General features: G+C 38.6%; 2 protein-coding genes and 1 non-coding gene across 3 annotated transcripts; all 3 read left to right on the top strand.

Annotated features, from left to right (window-relative positions):
- The first annotated feature begins 490 nt into the window (after positions 1–490).
- Positions 491–12,857, top strand: cavin2b (caveolae associated protein 2b). The gene is made up of 2 exons (XM_026257747.1): positions 491–1,317; positions 10,140–12,857. Exons 1-2 carry the CDS (start codon positions 760–762, stop codon positions 10,986–10,988), a joined length of 1,407 nt encoding a protein of 468 aa, XP_026113532.1. The 5' UTR covers positions 491–759; the 3' UTR covers positions 10,989–12,857.
- Positions 12,858–13,679: 822 nt separating this feature from the next.
- On the top strand, positions 13,680–13,761 carry trnas-cga (transfer RNA serine (anticodon CGA)). Its single transcript has one exon. It is a non-coding gene; the product is annotated as a tRNA-Ser (tRNA).
- A 188-nt stretch (positions 13,762–13,949) lies between these two features.
- On the top strand, positions 13,950–17,775 carry nabp1b (nucleic acid binding protein 1b). Its single transcript, XM_026255712.1, has 6 exons — positions 13,950–14,170; positions 15,422–15,560; positions 15,678–15,749; positions 15,827–15,914; positions 15,990–16,056; positions 17,454–17,775. Exons 1-6 carry the CDS (start codon positions 14,077–14,079, stop codon positions 17,642–17,644), a joined length of 651 nt encoding a protein of 216 aa, XP_026111497.1. The 5' UTR covers positions 13,950–14,076; the 3' UTR covers positions 17,645–17,775.

The raw sequence follows: 17,775 nt of genomic DNA, 5'->3' as shown, positions 1-17,775 counted from the left end.
AACATAGAAGGGCTAAAGCTGTAAAAAAAAAATATATATATAATAAATACATTTAAAAAGAGAAAATAAATACAGGAATACATATACACACATTCTTCTGCACATCTACCAAAATAGAAAACTCCTCTTAAGTGTTGCTTAGCAAATCTTTAATTTAGGGGAAGACACACACCGATGTTCTATCTCCATTTCTGTATCTCTTTCAATCTCTCTCTCTTCATTCACAGATGAGCTCATTCTTCAAACATGACTCTTAATATACTACTGCTCTCTTCAATATAAACAGAACAAAACCTAGGGAGCCAGAGAGAGTTAGGGGGAGGTTCTACATGTGGAGAGAGTTGCTCATGTTCCAGCGTACACACCCACATACTCGCACTTGACACATGCAAACACATAACTCCCTCAGCAATGGGCCAGGCTAGCTGCTATGGAAACCAAGCTCCGCCCCCATAGGGTGTGGACAGGCTTTTTAAGCTGTGGGGAAGCCTCTACACTGCTCTTTCAATCGCACCAGGGAGGGAGAGGAAAGAGTGTGGCTATCTTCAAAAAGGGGTGGGAACGTTGAACCTGGAAGCTAAAAAGTTCTTCCCAAGCCTGTAAACAAGAATCAAAGCTGTAAGAACGTGGTGGCACTAAAACCAACTAGGAGGGGAATCCGCTACAGCAAGACGAGCGCGCTTAAAGGTGAAGAAAGTTAAAGAACGAGACCACTTTCCTTAGTAAAGTTATCCGTCAAAAACCAAGAGCAGTCTCAGAATGGGAGAAGATGGAGTGCAAGCAGAAAGGAGCAGCATGGTCATCGCACATGAGAACCAGGAGTTGGTGGTGCCAAGCCCCAGCCCCACTCAGTCTTCACCCACACATAGCCTCTCACATCTGGGCACCGTCGCAACCAACGCCTCTAGTGGAGAGCCTAGCAGCCCTGGGCCTCTGGCTGGGGGCACCACAGGCACTCTCCACAGAGATGGAGCTTCACCTACAGGTCAAGTGAATGCCATCACTGTCTTGACACTTCTAGATAAGCTGGTGAACATGCTGGACACGGTGCAAGAGAACCAGCATAAGATGGAGACGAGACAGGTCGAGATAGAGGGGGCGGTGAGAGGGATCCAGAACGACATGACCAAGCTCTCCAAGAGCCACACTTCCACTTCCAACACGGTCAGCAAACTCCTGGAGAAGAGTCGCAAGGTCAGCGTCCACATGAAGGAGGTCAAGGACAAGATGGATAAGCAGGCCGTCCAGGTGAAGAAACTGGAGGCTAATCACGCTCAGCTGATCAAGAGAGACAACTTCAAAGTGCTCATCTTTCAGGTAAATGTACAGTGTGTGTAATGGGGAGCAGTTGGCGGTGGGGTATTTGATGAGGACGCTGAATGATTGCATTGTTCAGGTGATTGTTGCTGCATGTCGGTGTGCGCTGAACCAAATTCAATTGTATCCAACTCTGATAACAATAAAGGATATTGCTGTCTTACACAGCTGAGTAGAGTCTAATGAATCTAAATGTCATTTGACTAAATTAAAAGCACAGGTCACATGCCTCCCTCAGGTTGGGTCCATTTCTGAAGCAGGGGAGAAGGGTCATAGTTCAGAGTGAAAAGATGAAAGCAATGCTGAAGTGGGTGTAATGTCACTTGAGCTCATTTTGAGGTGGGGTGGAATGGAAGCAAGATCTGGGTGGTTGCGTCTTATTTCTGTCTTCTGTCTTTTTTGTGGTTGTTTGAGCACCTGAAGGCAGAAGTCCTTGCAAGTTTTGTACTTGACTCGAAGTTTTAATCTCAAATAATCAGATAGAATTTCAGAATTCTTAATACATCATATAGAAAATCAACAGGATTCCAAACTAAGAGAGAGCTAGAGAGCACAAGAGATATTCAATAGGGGAGGCTTGTTTTGAAGCTTAGCCAAAAGCTATTATTTAAAGCACAATAGCCTTGAATAGAAGGTGTGTCCAGAGATCAGCTACAGTGCAGCATAATGTGTATCCTGTTGTTAGAAGACCCGTGCTGAAATGTGCTATGCTACACCAGCTAGCAGTTGTTTACAGCAAGACCTACAATCAACTGAATGACTCAGTGATTCCAAAGTCAGAGAGCGCTGAGAGAGGCCTTCCATTTCCCCCCCTCTCTTCCCAGCTGTGTGGTTACTGAACAAGTACATGATGTAGAGAATGAGAGAGTGCCTACTGAAATGCATTTTTAGAAAGTCAACTTACCATCTCTGTGTGAAGAGAGTGTTTAAACTAAGATGGGAAGGTGCATTTCCTTCAGTGAACTAGTGTGAAAACACCCTGTAGCTTTTACAGTTGCCGTCACAGATTTAGTGCTGTTTGTTAAAGCTGGCCAAAAATGTGTGTTGCTATGGCACCTACCTTGTTTGTTTGCAGGGAAATCCATTTTCATAATTTTTCAAAGGTATGGTGATTGAGATTTCTGTCTTTGTCCTAATGATTTCGGGCTCACTACTTGCAGGATTTGGTTTGTTTTCCATTTTCTAATCATTTTCACAGCAGTCAAGGAATGTCTGGTCAGCGTCTAAGGGAATGTGTTGTTAATCCAGCCATGGGGATCTTGTGGTCTCCTGATCTGTCTTGTATCATAGTTAAGATGGATGAGACTGTGGTGGACACAGGGGCAAAATGTTCCTAGAGCTTTAGCATTTCCAACAAATATGCCTGACAGACCCACACAAACATTCTTGGACAATCCTTGTCTTGTTTATTTTAATGTTCTTTCATTAAACCCCCTTCCGCTCTCTCTTGGGGTTGCCTGGGTTTGTTTCTAAGGAATGATAGGATCTAATCAATCCTCAGATCATTAAACAAACCGCTTCTTCAGGGGAGCCAAACAACTTTTTCAAGTCACTTCTACCAAGTGTTTCATATACAATTGTCCACTAATAAACAAGCCGGACAAAAAAAAACAGAAAAAGATGTTTGGGTGAAGTCTTTGTGGTTTCATAAGTCAACAGAAGGTCTGTTTGTCTTTTAACATTCTCAGTTTTATTTCCTCGTCTCCATAGCTACATTCAGGTGTTCACCACGCCCTGCCTGTGTTTTTCACTTTTATCTTCCCCTGCTGCTGTTGGATTGGGGTGCTTGGCTCTCCCCTTAGGCGGACTTACAAGCTGGAGAGAACGCTGTTCCTGCATAAGCAAAAACCCTGGCTCAAACACTCACATTCCAGAGGTGGAGCTAGTCTCTCTCAATTTTAAAATGATATAAATAGAACCACAATCAATTAGAACTCCGTGAGACTTTGTTCAAGACACTGGTGACCACAGACATAAAAGAGAAAAGAAGGATGGAGCTGATAAAGTTAGCTTATGAGGAGACTTCCTGGGTTTAGCCAAACATCATTCCATTTGCAATTCTTCTGCATGATGCAACATTCAATGAACACATTTAACTAATTGTCCTGGTGTTTCTCAAAACTTAACACATGGAATGTGTTATAACTGCACAACATCTCAGTGCACAGTGCTTCAATTTGCATTATGCTGAAAGCCAAATCTAGAGTAGGAAAGCACAAGATGAGATATTTTTACTACTAGCCCTTCACTATCACCTAATAAGGCTATCTGTGCCTCTCCAGAGAGAGGGAGAGAGAAGGGAAAAAAAGTGTGAGTGCAAGAAGGCCTGTAGGCAGAGAGAAGAGAGTATTTGTTTTCCGTTGTCCATCAAAAAGGCATTGTCTCTCTCCAAACTTAGCTTACTGTTAGAGTTCCCACTTGTGCACTGGGGCTAAGATGAAAATGATGCAAGACGAGAAAAGTGCTCAGTGCAACTTAAGATTTACAACATAGCTGTTGCTCATTGATATTCCTAAAACAAAAAATGCTGAAAACACACCACGGTAATGACAAAAGTATTTTGAAAAAAATGGTTAAACTAAACAAAATAAAATTTCATTGGCATGAAATAAAAAATGTACAAGCAAATATTTACAACCCTAGAGGGTAGGTAGCTTCGGGTCTGACCTGCAGCATTTCAGGGTTAAAAACTGAATGAGCATGTGAAATGTGTTATATGAGAGGAATTTGACATACTCATAAGAGTCACTTGTTTGGGGTAAACATGCTACACTTGTCACATTATACAGTATGTTCCTCATGCACTTAAAAGACTCATGAAAGTCATTTATTTGTGACTATATTCATGATTAAAAGAAAAAAATGTATATTTCTATAGAAATATAATTAGTGTCAAAAGCATGAATAGACATTTAATATATATATATATATAAAACACTTCTCAATGTACATTTAAACACAAAGCATGTTTGTAGTTATTCTGACAGTTGTCTAATGCAATGACTGCAGGTGCTCACTCCCTTTTTTAACTGCCACAATTAAATAAAATGAAATGCAAACAAAACATTTAAATACTTATTTGATAATCAAATCAAAACTAAGCACAAGCATACTGAAAATCTTCACACTAAGAAACACACATATACAAATACAAGAAAAAACACAAAAGCACACCTGTGATAGCGCCATTTGCTAAATACTAAATTATTTAAGCAGATGAAGGCATTTAATACACTATATTCTTAATATTTGAGCAAATTGTAAGTTAATACTGGCTGTGCCTTTCTGAGCTGGACATATACTGTAATTATCCATATAAACAGACATCCTTTTGCATGAGGTTATGAAAGCTGACAGAAACTCTCTTTGGTCCTATCTAAATACAAACACACACACACACACACACTCATACTGAAGGGACAAAAGCTGTTATTGTGTGGGTCCTGTGACACGGAGTAATGCCAGCATAGAGGAAAAAAACTATACAAACTCACAATGCCATGGGAACTCATGGGGAAATACATACCGGGACAAACCTGTTTCAGGCCCTGAAACAGACTACACATCAATAACAAAGGAAACTGCAACCAAACCATGCCCTTTCACACTGATATTTCATCAACCCCTTCATTCAGAATAAAGGTTAAGTAATAAATAAACCCATTAGGCTGATATAAGACCTCTGATTCACATCATGGTCCTCCTGATTACCCCAATGGAGTTTATTTTGCAATAATGACTTACAGACTGCACATTATTCCACTTATTACAGTGACTACATAGGAAATAAATACATCAGTAATGGACAAGAAGTACTGAAATTATTATGTTATGTGAGGAAAGAAATGACAGAATGCAAAATGTTATAACTGACCAATTAGAATCAAGTATTACAGAGAGCTATGTAATATAATTTTTTTAACTATTAAAGCATATAATTTGGAGTTAAAACCACCATTAAAACTAAAACTACAACTACACCACAGAAGTGGAAAATTCAGTATATGACGTTCTGGAATTAAGCTCATGAGAAAGTATACTGTGATTGTATTCATAATCAGAGAAACCATTGTAAAATGTTAAGTAGGTAGTTTTATATTGCACTATACAGGCACAGGATTGAATCAAATTTCTCAAACTCTGACAAAAGAACATTTCTCAGTGAATAATTGTAAAAATGGCAAGTAGCATGTTTCAAGAGGTTAACTTAATCCATGTAGTTCCTCACTCTGATTGCTGTTAATTATCACACAGTCGGTGTACATGTAAACATGGCCATTGTTGAGGTTATTTTTAGAGAGGGAAGCCCTCTTTCACTAAGCTTTCACACACTTTCCTGCTCCAACAATTTTGTTCCACCTGACTTCTTACACACACAAAACCCATACACACAACTGTACATTTCTTGGCACACATAGACAGTGTTAAACCTATCAAGCTTAAGAACAAGTTACTCTTATGTGTTCAAAATGACCTGCCTAGCTATATAGGAGAGAACATATTTTAAATATACATTATATTGCTATAGGAAAACAATGTTCATTATTTCTTTAAGTGGTTTTTGACTATGTCACGTAACCCTAACCCTAACCCAAAAATAAGAAATTGCTGAAAATGTACTCTTTCACCAATGGAGATCCTCTGCCGTGAATGGGTGCCATCATAATGAGAGTCCAAACAGCTGATAAGATCCCTGTGTATTTGATAGAGACAGAGAATGTATATGAATGCGTGTGTACATTTCAGGTTTGACGTAAAAGCAGAGAAAACATGCGAGTGTATGAGGTTAAACAGCTGCTTCCTGTCAGATGTGATGTTAATGGAAAGCAGGATGGGGAATGTAAGCATCAAACTTTTTCAGAGAATTACGGGCTGGAGGTCCCACTGCATCGCCAAAGATAAAAACATAGCATGAACTGAAAATCTGCCACCATCTACAACACTTTCAAACTCAGACGCTTACAACTCTCTCTCCACGCTCCACACCCCACTCCTGAGCAAATATTTACCCCCAATCCTTCATAAGTAGTCCTTTAAGATGACGCGTATGTCAAGTGTGTTTAGAACATGAAGTGAATATTGGAAAAACAACTGGACAGCATCTATGATAACGCTCCAACAGACAGCAATGAGACTAGAGAGCATGGTACGGAGAGGTGCTTGTGTGAGTTTATCTGTGGACTTACACTAAATATGTCAAACATTTGAACAGATCTAACAAATTAATGAAGAATGGACTTTTCAAGTTTTAAGATTTAAAATAAATTGGTCTATAATTATATATTGAAAGGGAAAAAATATGCTCAGGATATTATTTTGTAACTTTTGTTGTCTGTAAAAACTTTAAAACTATGACGAGAATCATAAAATATGGTGGGCATAAAGTAATGCGGGCATTTGCGTGTCTATTAGGACTACATCTGGTCAAATAAAAAGACACACAAAGAGTGCAGGCACAAAGTATGCATGTTTGCAATGACTCAAGCTCACACTGTTTACTAAAACATTCTCTAAAAATGGATTCCTTTAATAACCATAGACTGTAACAGAAACTGTTTTTACCCCTTGTGAAAGCTCTTTATATTCACATGCATGTATGAGAAAACATACATCAACTTGGCTATCATAAGTGCTACATTGCCTGAGGCAAGAGGGACCGGTTTAGTATGCAAATGAATCAAACCTAGAGTATCATTAGACAGGCTGCTCAACATGAGGTAATCTTGCTCTGTAGTGACAAAGAAATATTTTAAGAGTCCAAAAAATTTGAACACAACTAGAATATGAAGACAATGCAGAGGAGGTTATAGTCATTTACAAGTCATTTCCAGATCTCATACTTAAGAGGCAGAATCCATGGAATGAATTATTTGGTTCCCCACTGAGAAAACACTAGGTACTTGTGTCTTTGGAGGAAATCTTGAACCTCTTTGTAGCTGCTGTATTAAATTCTTAATTTGAGGGGTGTATGTTACTTTGTGTTTGCTGTTCATCTTAAGCCATTTAAAATCCGCAGGTTCCGGGGACAAGCCTGAACCTGGTTAACCAGGTTAAGTCAAGAGAAACGGTTCAGTGCAATTACGCAAGCTGCTGTCATACACATATCAAAACACTCCACTCTCTTTGTTATAGAATTTCCAACATGGTGGGGATTTGTGATTTCCTGGCATTGCTGTACTATCTAAAAAGTGATTTAATGACTGCTGATAGACACTCTTCTGGTCACACAGGCTTGTCCAGTGGCTCAGCACCTTTTTCCTCTACCTTTCAAATTGGCAATTTGAGCTACAGATTGCCACCTGTAGTCTTGAGAACAGTACTTGAAAACATGCAAATATAAAAAAAGGGCAATATCAGAGGCATCCAAACAACGTAGCAACTCTATACACTGCACTGACTCCTCTGTAAATTGTACCATAAAAACCTACTTCTAAACCTTTGCTAAAGATATACAAAAATAAACACAAAAAAATAGTTTTTACAAAATGTTAGGGTTATCTCTGGAATCTCACAATATTCTTATTCCACCACAACGTTCAAATAACTAAATGAATAAACACTAAGAACTATCATTGCTTTAATTTGAAACAATTTCATTATTTCATTCATTATTCTTATTGTATTTTACTTACTGCAATCTGGCGGAAAGTATCTAAATTATTAATCACATGTCATGGTAATGCTTTTAATATATGTAGACAGAAAAGAATGATTTAATTTTAGTAAATGTTTACAGTAACATAATGTCACAGTGCAACATGCCTTTTCATTTTGTGGAGAAATGTGACCTTGTAATTTAGTAATATGTTAAAAATTACACAAAGTATTACTAGTATTTCTAAATATGACCCTGGAGTTGGATAACTTGTGTTTATTTGTTCTTGCTATGGTTACAATTTTGACTTGGTGCTATAAATGAATTGCATTCATTGTTGTCTAATTCATAAACTGTTGGTGCTTAAAAGCACATTTACTGTGCCAAATATCACAGACAATATCACTGTTATACAAGACTTTGTATATCTGTTCTTTGTGATAATCAGGAGGTTCATAAAAAACTGCCAAAAACCACCTCTAGCAATCCCATCACAACAACAACAAAAAGAGACTGTTTCTCTAAGCAGCTGGAGGGAAATTATACAAACCGACACACAACACTTTGCTTCCATGATCCCTAAATGCAAATATAAAATTATGGCCAATGTTATGTCTCATTGTTTTCTACAGAGCTGTGTTTCTAAGCATCCAAGTTAACTAATTGGTAACTTCGATCAGAGACTAATGGAACATGGAAATTCTGTGTTAAAGTTTGCAGGGAGTTGGCCACATTCATTCTCAAACTGTGCCAGCAATATCATACCAATACCTTTGATCCATATTTGCTGTCCAAAGTAAAGCTCTTTCATGGGTGGGCAGATCTGCTAAATCCCAAAAGCGATATTTCTCCCCTGATTTAGTGCATTGCATATATCCACGGGGATTACCGTCAGTCATCATCTATCCTTTTTGTAAGTTCTCTTCTGTTAGGTCAAACTTCCATTTTGACAGGCCAAACCAACGTTCCCTTGCACACAGAGAGCTTCAGAGGCCAGACTTACAACTGGGGGTTCAGAGGGGAACATAACCTTTCTATCATGTTAGAAGACCAGATATTGAGCATTAAGACCCTTTGCAGGCAATATACCAAGATAAGCAACATCAAGGCATGTTTAAATGCAATGTTTGCATAACATTTTACTGAGGTATACCTTAATCTGTTTGCTTTTTGAAGACAGCTTAGATATATCCTTGGCTGCCTACTATATCTCAATTATTTGTGGTTGATAGAAAGAATAAAATAGAACTTGATTGAGCAAATGAGAGGCATAGCATTTAACAGAATGTCACTTTAAATAACCATGATGCCATTTCTGAGAAAATAGCGACAGTGTAGTTTACATAAAAATAGCATAATATTCCCTTCATAAGAGAACATATTCCGAATTAAAGGGGTATTCATATACGTCTGTGTGCTTAAGAGAATGTATGAAAACAGTACCGATAAAGTGATTAACTGGGAGGTTTCCTGCGTGACATGACCTCATCTGTATCAGAATTTAGAGTCTTATCGCTAAGAGAGAGGCTCTCAGGCTCTCCTGCGCATTTCTGAGATGCCGTGGAACATTCTGATGGGTGGGGGGCAAGCAAGGCTTCTGTCCAGGTGTCCCTATTGCTGCACTCCACCCCCAAATGTTTCCTGAACCTCATCCTACTCCCTTTCAAAGCCCTACACCAGACTTCCCTGCTTTCTCTCTTCTTCCAGTTGCCCTGCTCTCCCTCTCTTTCTGTCCTGGCTGTCCTCCAAAACTCAGTGGAAACTCTGATAGGAGTTGTGTAGGGTCATGCCTGGCTTTCCTTCCTATCGTCTCACTATTCTTCAGCCTTTATGACTGTCTCCAGAAGGGAAAAGAGGGTCGGCACACAATGTTTTTCACAACAGATGTTCTTGTCCCCTTGTGTCAGTTAAAAAAAGCATGCTTCCACACTACATTAGTATGATGTTATGTAGAAACTATTAAAGATATCTCCCACAAACACATGACTGCTCTGTGTATCATCAGCATTCTTACACTCCAGTTGTCTAGACAACCAAATACAAATCTTGTGGCCAGCCATTTCAGCACTGACTCACTGAAACTATTGCCTTTTACCATAATAAAATGAATTCTAAGCAGCAGTATTGGCAGAACGGTGTATATTATAGGCAGTCATATGTGGTTTGAAAATAATGCTGTGTGTGAACTGAAAAATTGATTTGATCTTTTTCATTTTTTCTTGTGCAGGAGGAAAATGAAATCCCTTCAAGTGTCTTTGTGAAGGAACCTGCACCATTGCCTGAAATGGAGGAGGAGACCCCGGCCATTGATGCCAACCGTTCTCAAGAAGAGGGCCTTCAGACCATCGCCCTCTCCTCAGATGAGGAACAGGGACCAGAAGAGGATGAAGATGAAATTTTGGCTGTTTTGGACCACGAGAGTGAAAGCAGAATTGGAAAAACCCGAGCTGAGAAGATCAAGAGCTCCAGCCTGAAGAAAGTGGACAGCCTGAAGAAAGCTTTCTCCAGGCAGAACATTGAGAAGAAGATGAACAAGTTCAGCACCAAGATTGTCTCCCTAGAGCAGCGGGACAAAATCAAGAAGAGTTTGACACCGAACCACCAGAAGAACCCTAGTGCCAAGAGCTCCTCTTTCAAGGTCTCTCCTCTCACCTTTAACATCAAGAAGAACCGCAGTGGGGACGCCGACCCAGAGGCTGAGGCCTCAGCTCAATCTGAGAGCGCTGTTGCCTCCATCGAACTGGCCCCGATTGAGAGCCCAACTGAAGACCTGTCCTTCAGAGAGGTCCACTCCTACCTTGCACCAGCACAGGAGGAAGTGAAGGCAACTGTGGAAGCAATGGAGAAAGAAGAGGTGCCTAACATCCTGAATGGCACAGCCGAGGTTGAGCTGTCCATCACAGAAGATGTAAGCGAGGAGTATGCTCTTTCTGCGACCCTGCCCCAGGACGCCTCCCAGATAGAAGAGTCCCACAATGTTTTACAGGGAGAGGATGAAGAGAAAGGAGAGGAGAAAGAGGGAAAAGAAAGTGAAGACAGCCCTCTAGCAGAAGCTGCAGCTGCAGGCAAAGCATAGGGTGTTGCTGTAGGAAAAACATCCTAATGTCCTGACCCTCCATTCCAGCCCTAGGACACCCTCCTAAACTGAGAAAACACACTGTCCCTTATCAGTGCCAGCCATCCCCGCCATGAACCCAGACATCTGACCTGTCCTCAAAGTATACACTTACAATGCAGTCCATTCAAAAGGCAAAATTCATGAACTGTATGACTATAAAATCCCATATCAGAAGATTTCGATTTTGGAAGAAATGAATGTGAAAGCAGTCTTATCTGTCCATCTATTCCAACAGTCTGTTACTAACCTTCCGCTTGTGAGAAACCATTCCAGCTGGTATTACTGCACACTCTATCTTCCTCTGGTGGTGCCTACCTGTCAGCTGAGAAGGTTGGCAAAGGAAAACAAATCGCTTACAGCCAAAGGAGTCAACGGTCGCCAAGTGCACTCCATCTACCCCATGGACCCTTTTTTAACAGTATCCTGGTTTTCATCCAGTGCATCTCTTCTGGAACAGCCTGTGCACAGCTGAAAGTGATATTGATTTCACGCAACCTAGATTATTTCTAATCTTGGTCCAATTTGGTTTTATTTTTTTAGATTAAACAGCACATATATACTGCCATGTACTGTCTGTGTTGATCAAAAATATGTAATGTACTCAATTTTACATTTTGGTTTTAATCAGGTCATACTATGTATACTGTGAACTCATTAATACAGAGACCAAATGATGTGAGAAAGCTACCTGGGAAGTGTACTGTCCTAAACTATGCTAAAAATATAATTTCTGAATTACAGAATTTATTCTTTTGTAGTGGCTAATAAACATTTGGATAAGCTTATTCTTCCACCATGCTCACATACATTTGCTTTGAATCTGAAATGCAGTTTTCATGGGGGATCCTAGTCTTCCCTGAGCTTCACATACGTCTCGGACCATAGTCAGAAAACATTCCTGCTTTTGATATACAGCTCCTTTCAGAGAGCATTTCTTTAGCTCCCGTTGGCATGATGCTGGCTGAGAAACAGGCACTGTGAGGCCAGTTTAGATTACAAGCATATTTCTGAAAGTGATGAAGGAGACAACCAGCCCAGCTGGATGCAAATAAGGCAGAGAAGTGTGGAGATCTGAAAAAGTAAAAAAAAAAAAAAGTTAAAGTCTGTTTGGAGTGTTGAACTGAAGTTTCAAAATGTAAGAAGTGACTAACACCAAGGGCAAATACCCATTCAATAATTTTAGAATAAATACAATTAACTAATATTTATGCACACTTTGACAAAATTTTTCACTATCATGCAAACTCTGAAATAAAATGGTGCTGTTGAGGGTCAGTGCTGACAAATATTTGAGCAATAAAAGTATATTTTCCTGAAAGTTTGGTTCTTATTATAATATAAATCATACAAGTAATACATGTATGTCAAATGTATTTTTGTGTTTTTAATAGAAATGTTGTTGTTTTCTCCAAATATTACAGCATATTTTTTATTTCAGTATTCCAGTGCTGAACAAAAACTTAAGTGTGTATCTTTAGCTTTGGGAGGATGTCTTTTTCAGATGTGAAAAGGGATGAGGTTTTACTTCTTTTGAGTCTTTAAAAATATAACTAATTTTTTTTTACTAATTTTTGCTTATGCTTGTAATCCCTAATTTTTATTTGCATTATCTTTTAAGAAGTTAATCGCATCAGTGTCTTCATAATATATATGAGAGCTATAGGTTGTCTTGGTTATTTTAAAAATATCATGATTCATGCCAAAGAAAAGGCTCAGTTACAGCAGACCCCATAACTTTTTTGTGACACCTGTTTATCAAGTTGTTAGTGAAGCACACTCTGTTCAAAATATTCTTTTAATGCAAATAAATAAAGATGTTGGACCATGGCTTTCTGTGTCTGTCTTGTTTCTTGGGATCTTTAGAATCATTTTCAAAGCAATAGCAATCCATTTTCATCTGACAGTACAGTAATAACCTACTTTAATCAATACGTTCAAACATAACTTAACCTACTTTGATCAATACGTTCAAACATTAGATGCCCAGCCAATTCTAAGTAGCCTACATCAATATATGTGTCTAATTTGTACAGCACACGAGTAATTAGGTGGTATTACAAACACATCAGTAGTGACAAATGCTTCTTACCTGTATTTTCATAGCAATTTGTTGATTTATAACATCCTTATCAGTGCATTTAGGATATCTGTTTCAGAACACACATATTAACTAATTTTTTTATGTCAAGGTCAGGCTTGTGTAATCCATTGCACCATGTTTCAACGTGAAGAGTGGTTAAATCAAATGCACGCCCCCCATGACAAACTCCTTTGGCACTAGCGCCATCTGGCGTTATGATAACTCAAGTAAAACGAAAGAAAACAAGAGATGTAAAACCTTATACGAGACCCAGCTTTATAACTATAGCATCTTTCGGAATGTTTTGTTTATCTATTCCATCGAATAAAATGCTTTATGTTTTCCAAATACTTCATTTGGTCCTCTTGTTTGTTTATTTGAACTGATGTCGAGTGATTTTAAATACGAGTAGGAATAGAGTAAAAGAGTTTCACCTTTTATATATCCTTTTTAATTCATCCATCCTAAAAAATATTGTATATTAAAATAAAAATTAGTTTGCTTACTAAAATGTAATGTTGGTACAACGATCAGTAGATGGAGCTGTTTTCACATATTTGTTTCAGGCAGTCACGGTGGCCGAGAGGTTAAGGCGTTGGACTCGAAATCCAATGGGGTTTCCCCGCACAGGTTCGAATCCTGTTCGTGACGAAATTTAGTTTTTGAAACACTACGATTATTATTTTACGAAAACGTAAAACACACATAACGTTCAAATAAACTGTTGCATTAACATGTTTAATCACATTCATTCTTACAAGAAAATGAACATGGTCGCCTGTTTCTCGGTTTAATATACTATAATGGGTGAAATGTTCAATTTAGGGGGAAGTGTCTCGTGAGAAAAGGTAGCCTATAAAGCGGCCTGGCACAATCAAATTAAACCCAACGTGGTCTGAGGTGACTGGCAGTGTCAGTTTGGGAGAAAATCTGAATAGAATTATCTTTTCTTTCTCGTGTTTTCGAATGGCAAACGCATCAAACGAAAATGTGTGCCTGATTAAAGACATTAAACCTGGATTAAAAAATCTAAATTTGGTTTTTATCGTCCTGGAAACTGGTAAGTGCGTGGGAAACACAAATGAACACGGCCTACACGATTGCTTGCTATTCTCGTTTGTTCACAAACAGTTTGAAGCAGTTATAACTAGAAATAATATTATATAAATATCTTATAAATCATGACGCGTGTTTTTCGTAGCTTAAAAAAAGATAAGCCAGGAGTGTCGAATCTACGAAGGAAGCAGTTTTTTTGTTGGACCTTTTCTGTGAATCGGTTCAACTGCTTCAGAAACCCGTCCCGTTCTAACCGAATGGGATTGAATCGGCCAGTGCGATTCTCCTGCAGTTCAACCGTATGATAAATAGTACACCGAAATCAATCACTTAATTTTGCTCAATATTTGCTGATATTTTGCGATGTGAATCAGTGAATGTGTGAACTATTTCAGAGACCGCTATTTTTTTTATATGTAAATGTTTTTAGTAGGATATGTTTTATGTAAAGGCAAATTTTAATCGTTGAAACGTGTTAAATTTGGTAAAGTGTCAAAATGGTCCCGGTCTATGTCTTCGCCCCAAAAGTTTTCTCAGTCCTTCAGAAGTGTTCAAGGCAGTGGGAAGAAAAGGCACGACAGACACAAGATCTGAGTATACCTTCACTTCAAATCTTTATTGTTATACACTGAGTTTATAAAATAAAGGAGGTATGATTGTTTTCGACCAATGAGATATGGATTACATATGTGTTGGATATTAGCCAAAACAACAAGTTATATATAACATACATGTGATCAGGAATAACTGGACATATAATGAATAATACTGGCACTGAGCCTTTCAACTTTATGCAAAGGTTAGACTAAACTCATCAACCTGGGCCTAAAAGGTCCCCCCACCAAACTTCACGATTTACCTTTAGGTATTATCTGAGCATGAGCGTATACATTTGGGTAAAGAGACAGAAGACTAAACAATAGAGAGAAAACACAGATGGGAGGAGGGAGACAAGGAGAGGGATGGCAGAAGACAAAGAAAGATGAAACATGTCATATGTAGGAAAAACAGGAAACACCTGTGGAAGAGGATCTCTGTTAATACAAGACAGAGATCATGAAATAATCTAACAAAGCGTTGCATGGGGTGACTTAATTACGTTCAACGTAATCCCTGAATCTTTTTTGATGAACCCACTCTTGAACTGAAAGAACCAATTCACTGAAGTTCTATATATTCACTGAATATCTAATTCCCAGAGCAAATTGTTGTTCCAGTGTCTTTTATTTTTTGTTCTTTTAACAAAATTTTTCAGGACGAGTTTCTAAGACAAAGGATGGTCATGAAGTGCGTTCATGTAAAGTAGCTGACAGGACCGGAAGCATTACAATATCGGTGTGGGACGAGGTGGGCAGCCTGATACAAACAGGAGACATCATCCGACTCAATCGAGGGTGACAGTATATTATTGATGTTATTTTTAATCCTGATAATTATATTCATCTTTTATATGAGGTTTTGGTTTGTTCTTTATTATCTTGAAGGTGTACATATTTGATTTTATATTTTAGATATGCATCTCTCTTCAAAGGCTGTCTTACACTGTATATTGGAAGAACAGGGGACCTTCAGAAGATCGGAGAGTAAGTCTTCACAGCTGACTGAACTTAAATTCTTTGACACCAAAACAATAACCAGCACTTTCTTGCACCTATCAAAGGTTCTGTATGATTTTCTCTGAAGTGCCCAATTTCAGTGAGCCCAACCCAGAGGTGCTGGCAAAAATCAACCAAATCAACAACACCCACGTGAGTGCAAAAAGACTGCTTGGAGGGCATGAACAGTGTGAGCACATAATGAGTGTCTATTTTATCTCTTAACAGGTTAAAACAGAAGCTCATGGCAGCACTCCTAGTATACCGACTCCTGGGCCACCTGCAGGACCTACAGGTTGAATCTTGAGAAAATTGAATGGTTGTTTAAGGATTGTTTATTTGTACATTCTGTTGCTATCCCAGTAAGGGGGCAGTGCAAATTGGCTTTAAAAACTTACAATAAGACTAAAAAAGGTTTAAGACCGATATAAACAGCTAGAAATCAATATGTAAGCTAAAGCATACATTTCTTATTTTAATTTGTTGCTTTTAAACTATAATTTTTAAGAATCTGGGTAAATAATTACCATGTAGAAATATTTCTACATTGCAAGTAAAATAAAAATTCACAAATAACTATAAAATGATTGAATAATTCAATCCAGAACCCAGAAGAACTTTCAGTTATTGAAAATGATTATAATAATTAATAATACAATTAATAATTAATTAAATATATTAATTAGAATCATTGTATTTTTAATATATTAGGATAATGCATCATTTTAAAAGCAGCATTTGCTGTTTTTGAACTAACACCGCTTCATTGTTTGTAGAGAGATGCGCAGAAGGAGGTAACGCGCACACACAACAGCTCTTGATCGTTAATTAATTCAAATAAATGCTATAATTTATTAAAATTAAGGTGATCTTAACGCACTTTTATTTCCAAGTCTGATTTGAAGTGGACAGAATGCTTGAGCTAATGAGCAGTAAATGACAAATTACCACCATTTTTACCCTTCTGGTCAAGTATTGCGATGCGAAATAATAGCTTTAACTTGTGAATGCTGGCAAATGACCAAGGTATAAGCAGGATAATGCACGGCTAGCTGTGCATTAAATTATTTTGCTGTATTCCCACCTGTCTTGTTTGTTTGACTGAATCAAACTCAAGTTTGTTTCCCCTCTTGGTGTGGATCTTTTGGGCTGGTCTCAATACAGCAGTCGCACTCGGTGTGGACCAAACAACCATACCGAGACCCAGCTGAAGAGGTGGTCTTGGTCCGCTTCCAAACAAACTCTGGTTTGGTTGAATGGATGAACCAAATGAATGGATGAAGCACACGTGTTGTTTTGTTTACAATTGCTGGTTCACTTGCAATAAGAGCAGTGGGAAAGCGAACCATAATAATAAAAAACTAAATCAACATTGTATTTGGTCCCGACCAAAGAAAGTGAACTAGCAGACTTTCCTGGTGTGAATGCACCCTTTAAATGCACTTTGCGGAGGGTGGTTCTTGGTCTCCAAATTGTGATTAAAACAGTTTGAAGCACAGCTAGCTGTGCATTATCCCTAACTTGTACCACCTCTGAGCAGCATTAAACAAACTGTGTAAACACATCTAAATGCCTCTTCAGAAGCACTTCTGTGCCACCTTTGCAGGGGTAAATATGTCATCAGATTGTCTTAATGTGTGTTTCTTGGCCAGAATAACCTGTAATTTGGACCATCCTTTTCACCTCTCACAGCAAATGGCTCAGCTCTGTATTCCCCTTCTCCGGTCCCCCAAGAGCCCTCCTTTCGTGCAGGTGGACGTCATTTGAACCGCAATCATTGGAACAGTGGCAGTGCTTCTCCAGTTCCAGGTGGAGAACAGGGATCAAAACCTAAGGTCACCATCACCAATGGACGGGATCCTCGCCGAGCCCTGAAGAGATGAGAGCATATTTATAACTCTACGTTTGTTTGTCAACCCTAACTGGTGGGTTATTTTGATTAATGAATTATATTAACCTTTTCTGGATTGAGATTTTGTGGGAAATAAAGTATAAATAAAGTCACTTAAAAACA

The sequence above is a fragment of the Carassius auratus genome, chromosome 6 (genome assembly GCF_003368295.1).
Source record: "Carassius auratus strain Wakin chromosome 6, ASM336829v1, whole genome shotgun sequence".
NCBI lineage: Eukaryota > Metazoa > Chordata > Actinopteri > Cypriniformes > Cyprinidae > Carassius > Carassius auratus.
The sequence above is the reverse complement of the archived record's forward strand: the minus strand, read 5'-3'. Positions and strand labels throughout refer to the sequence as shown.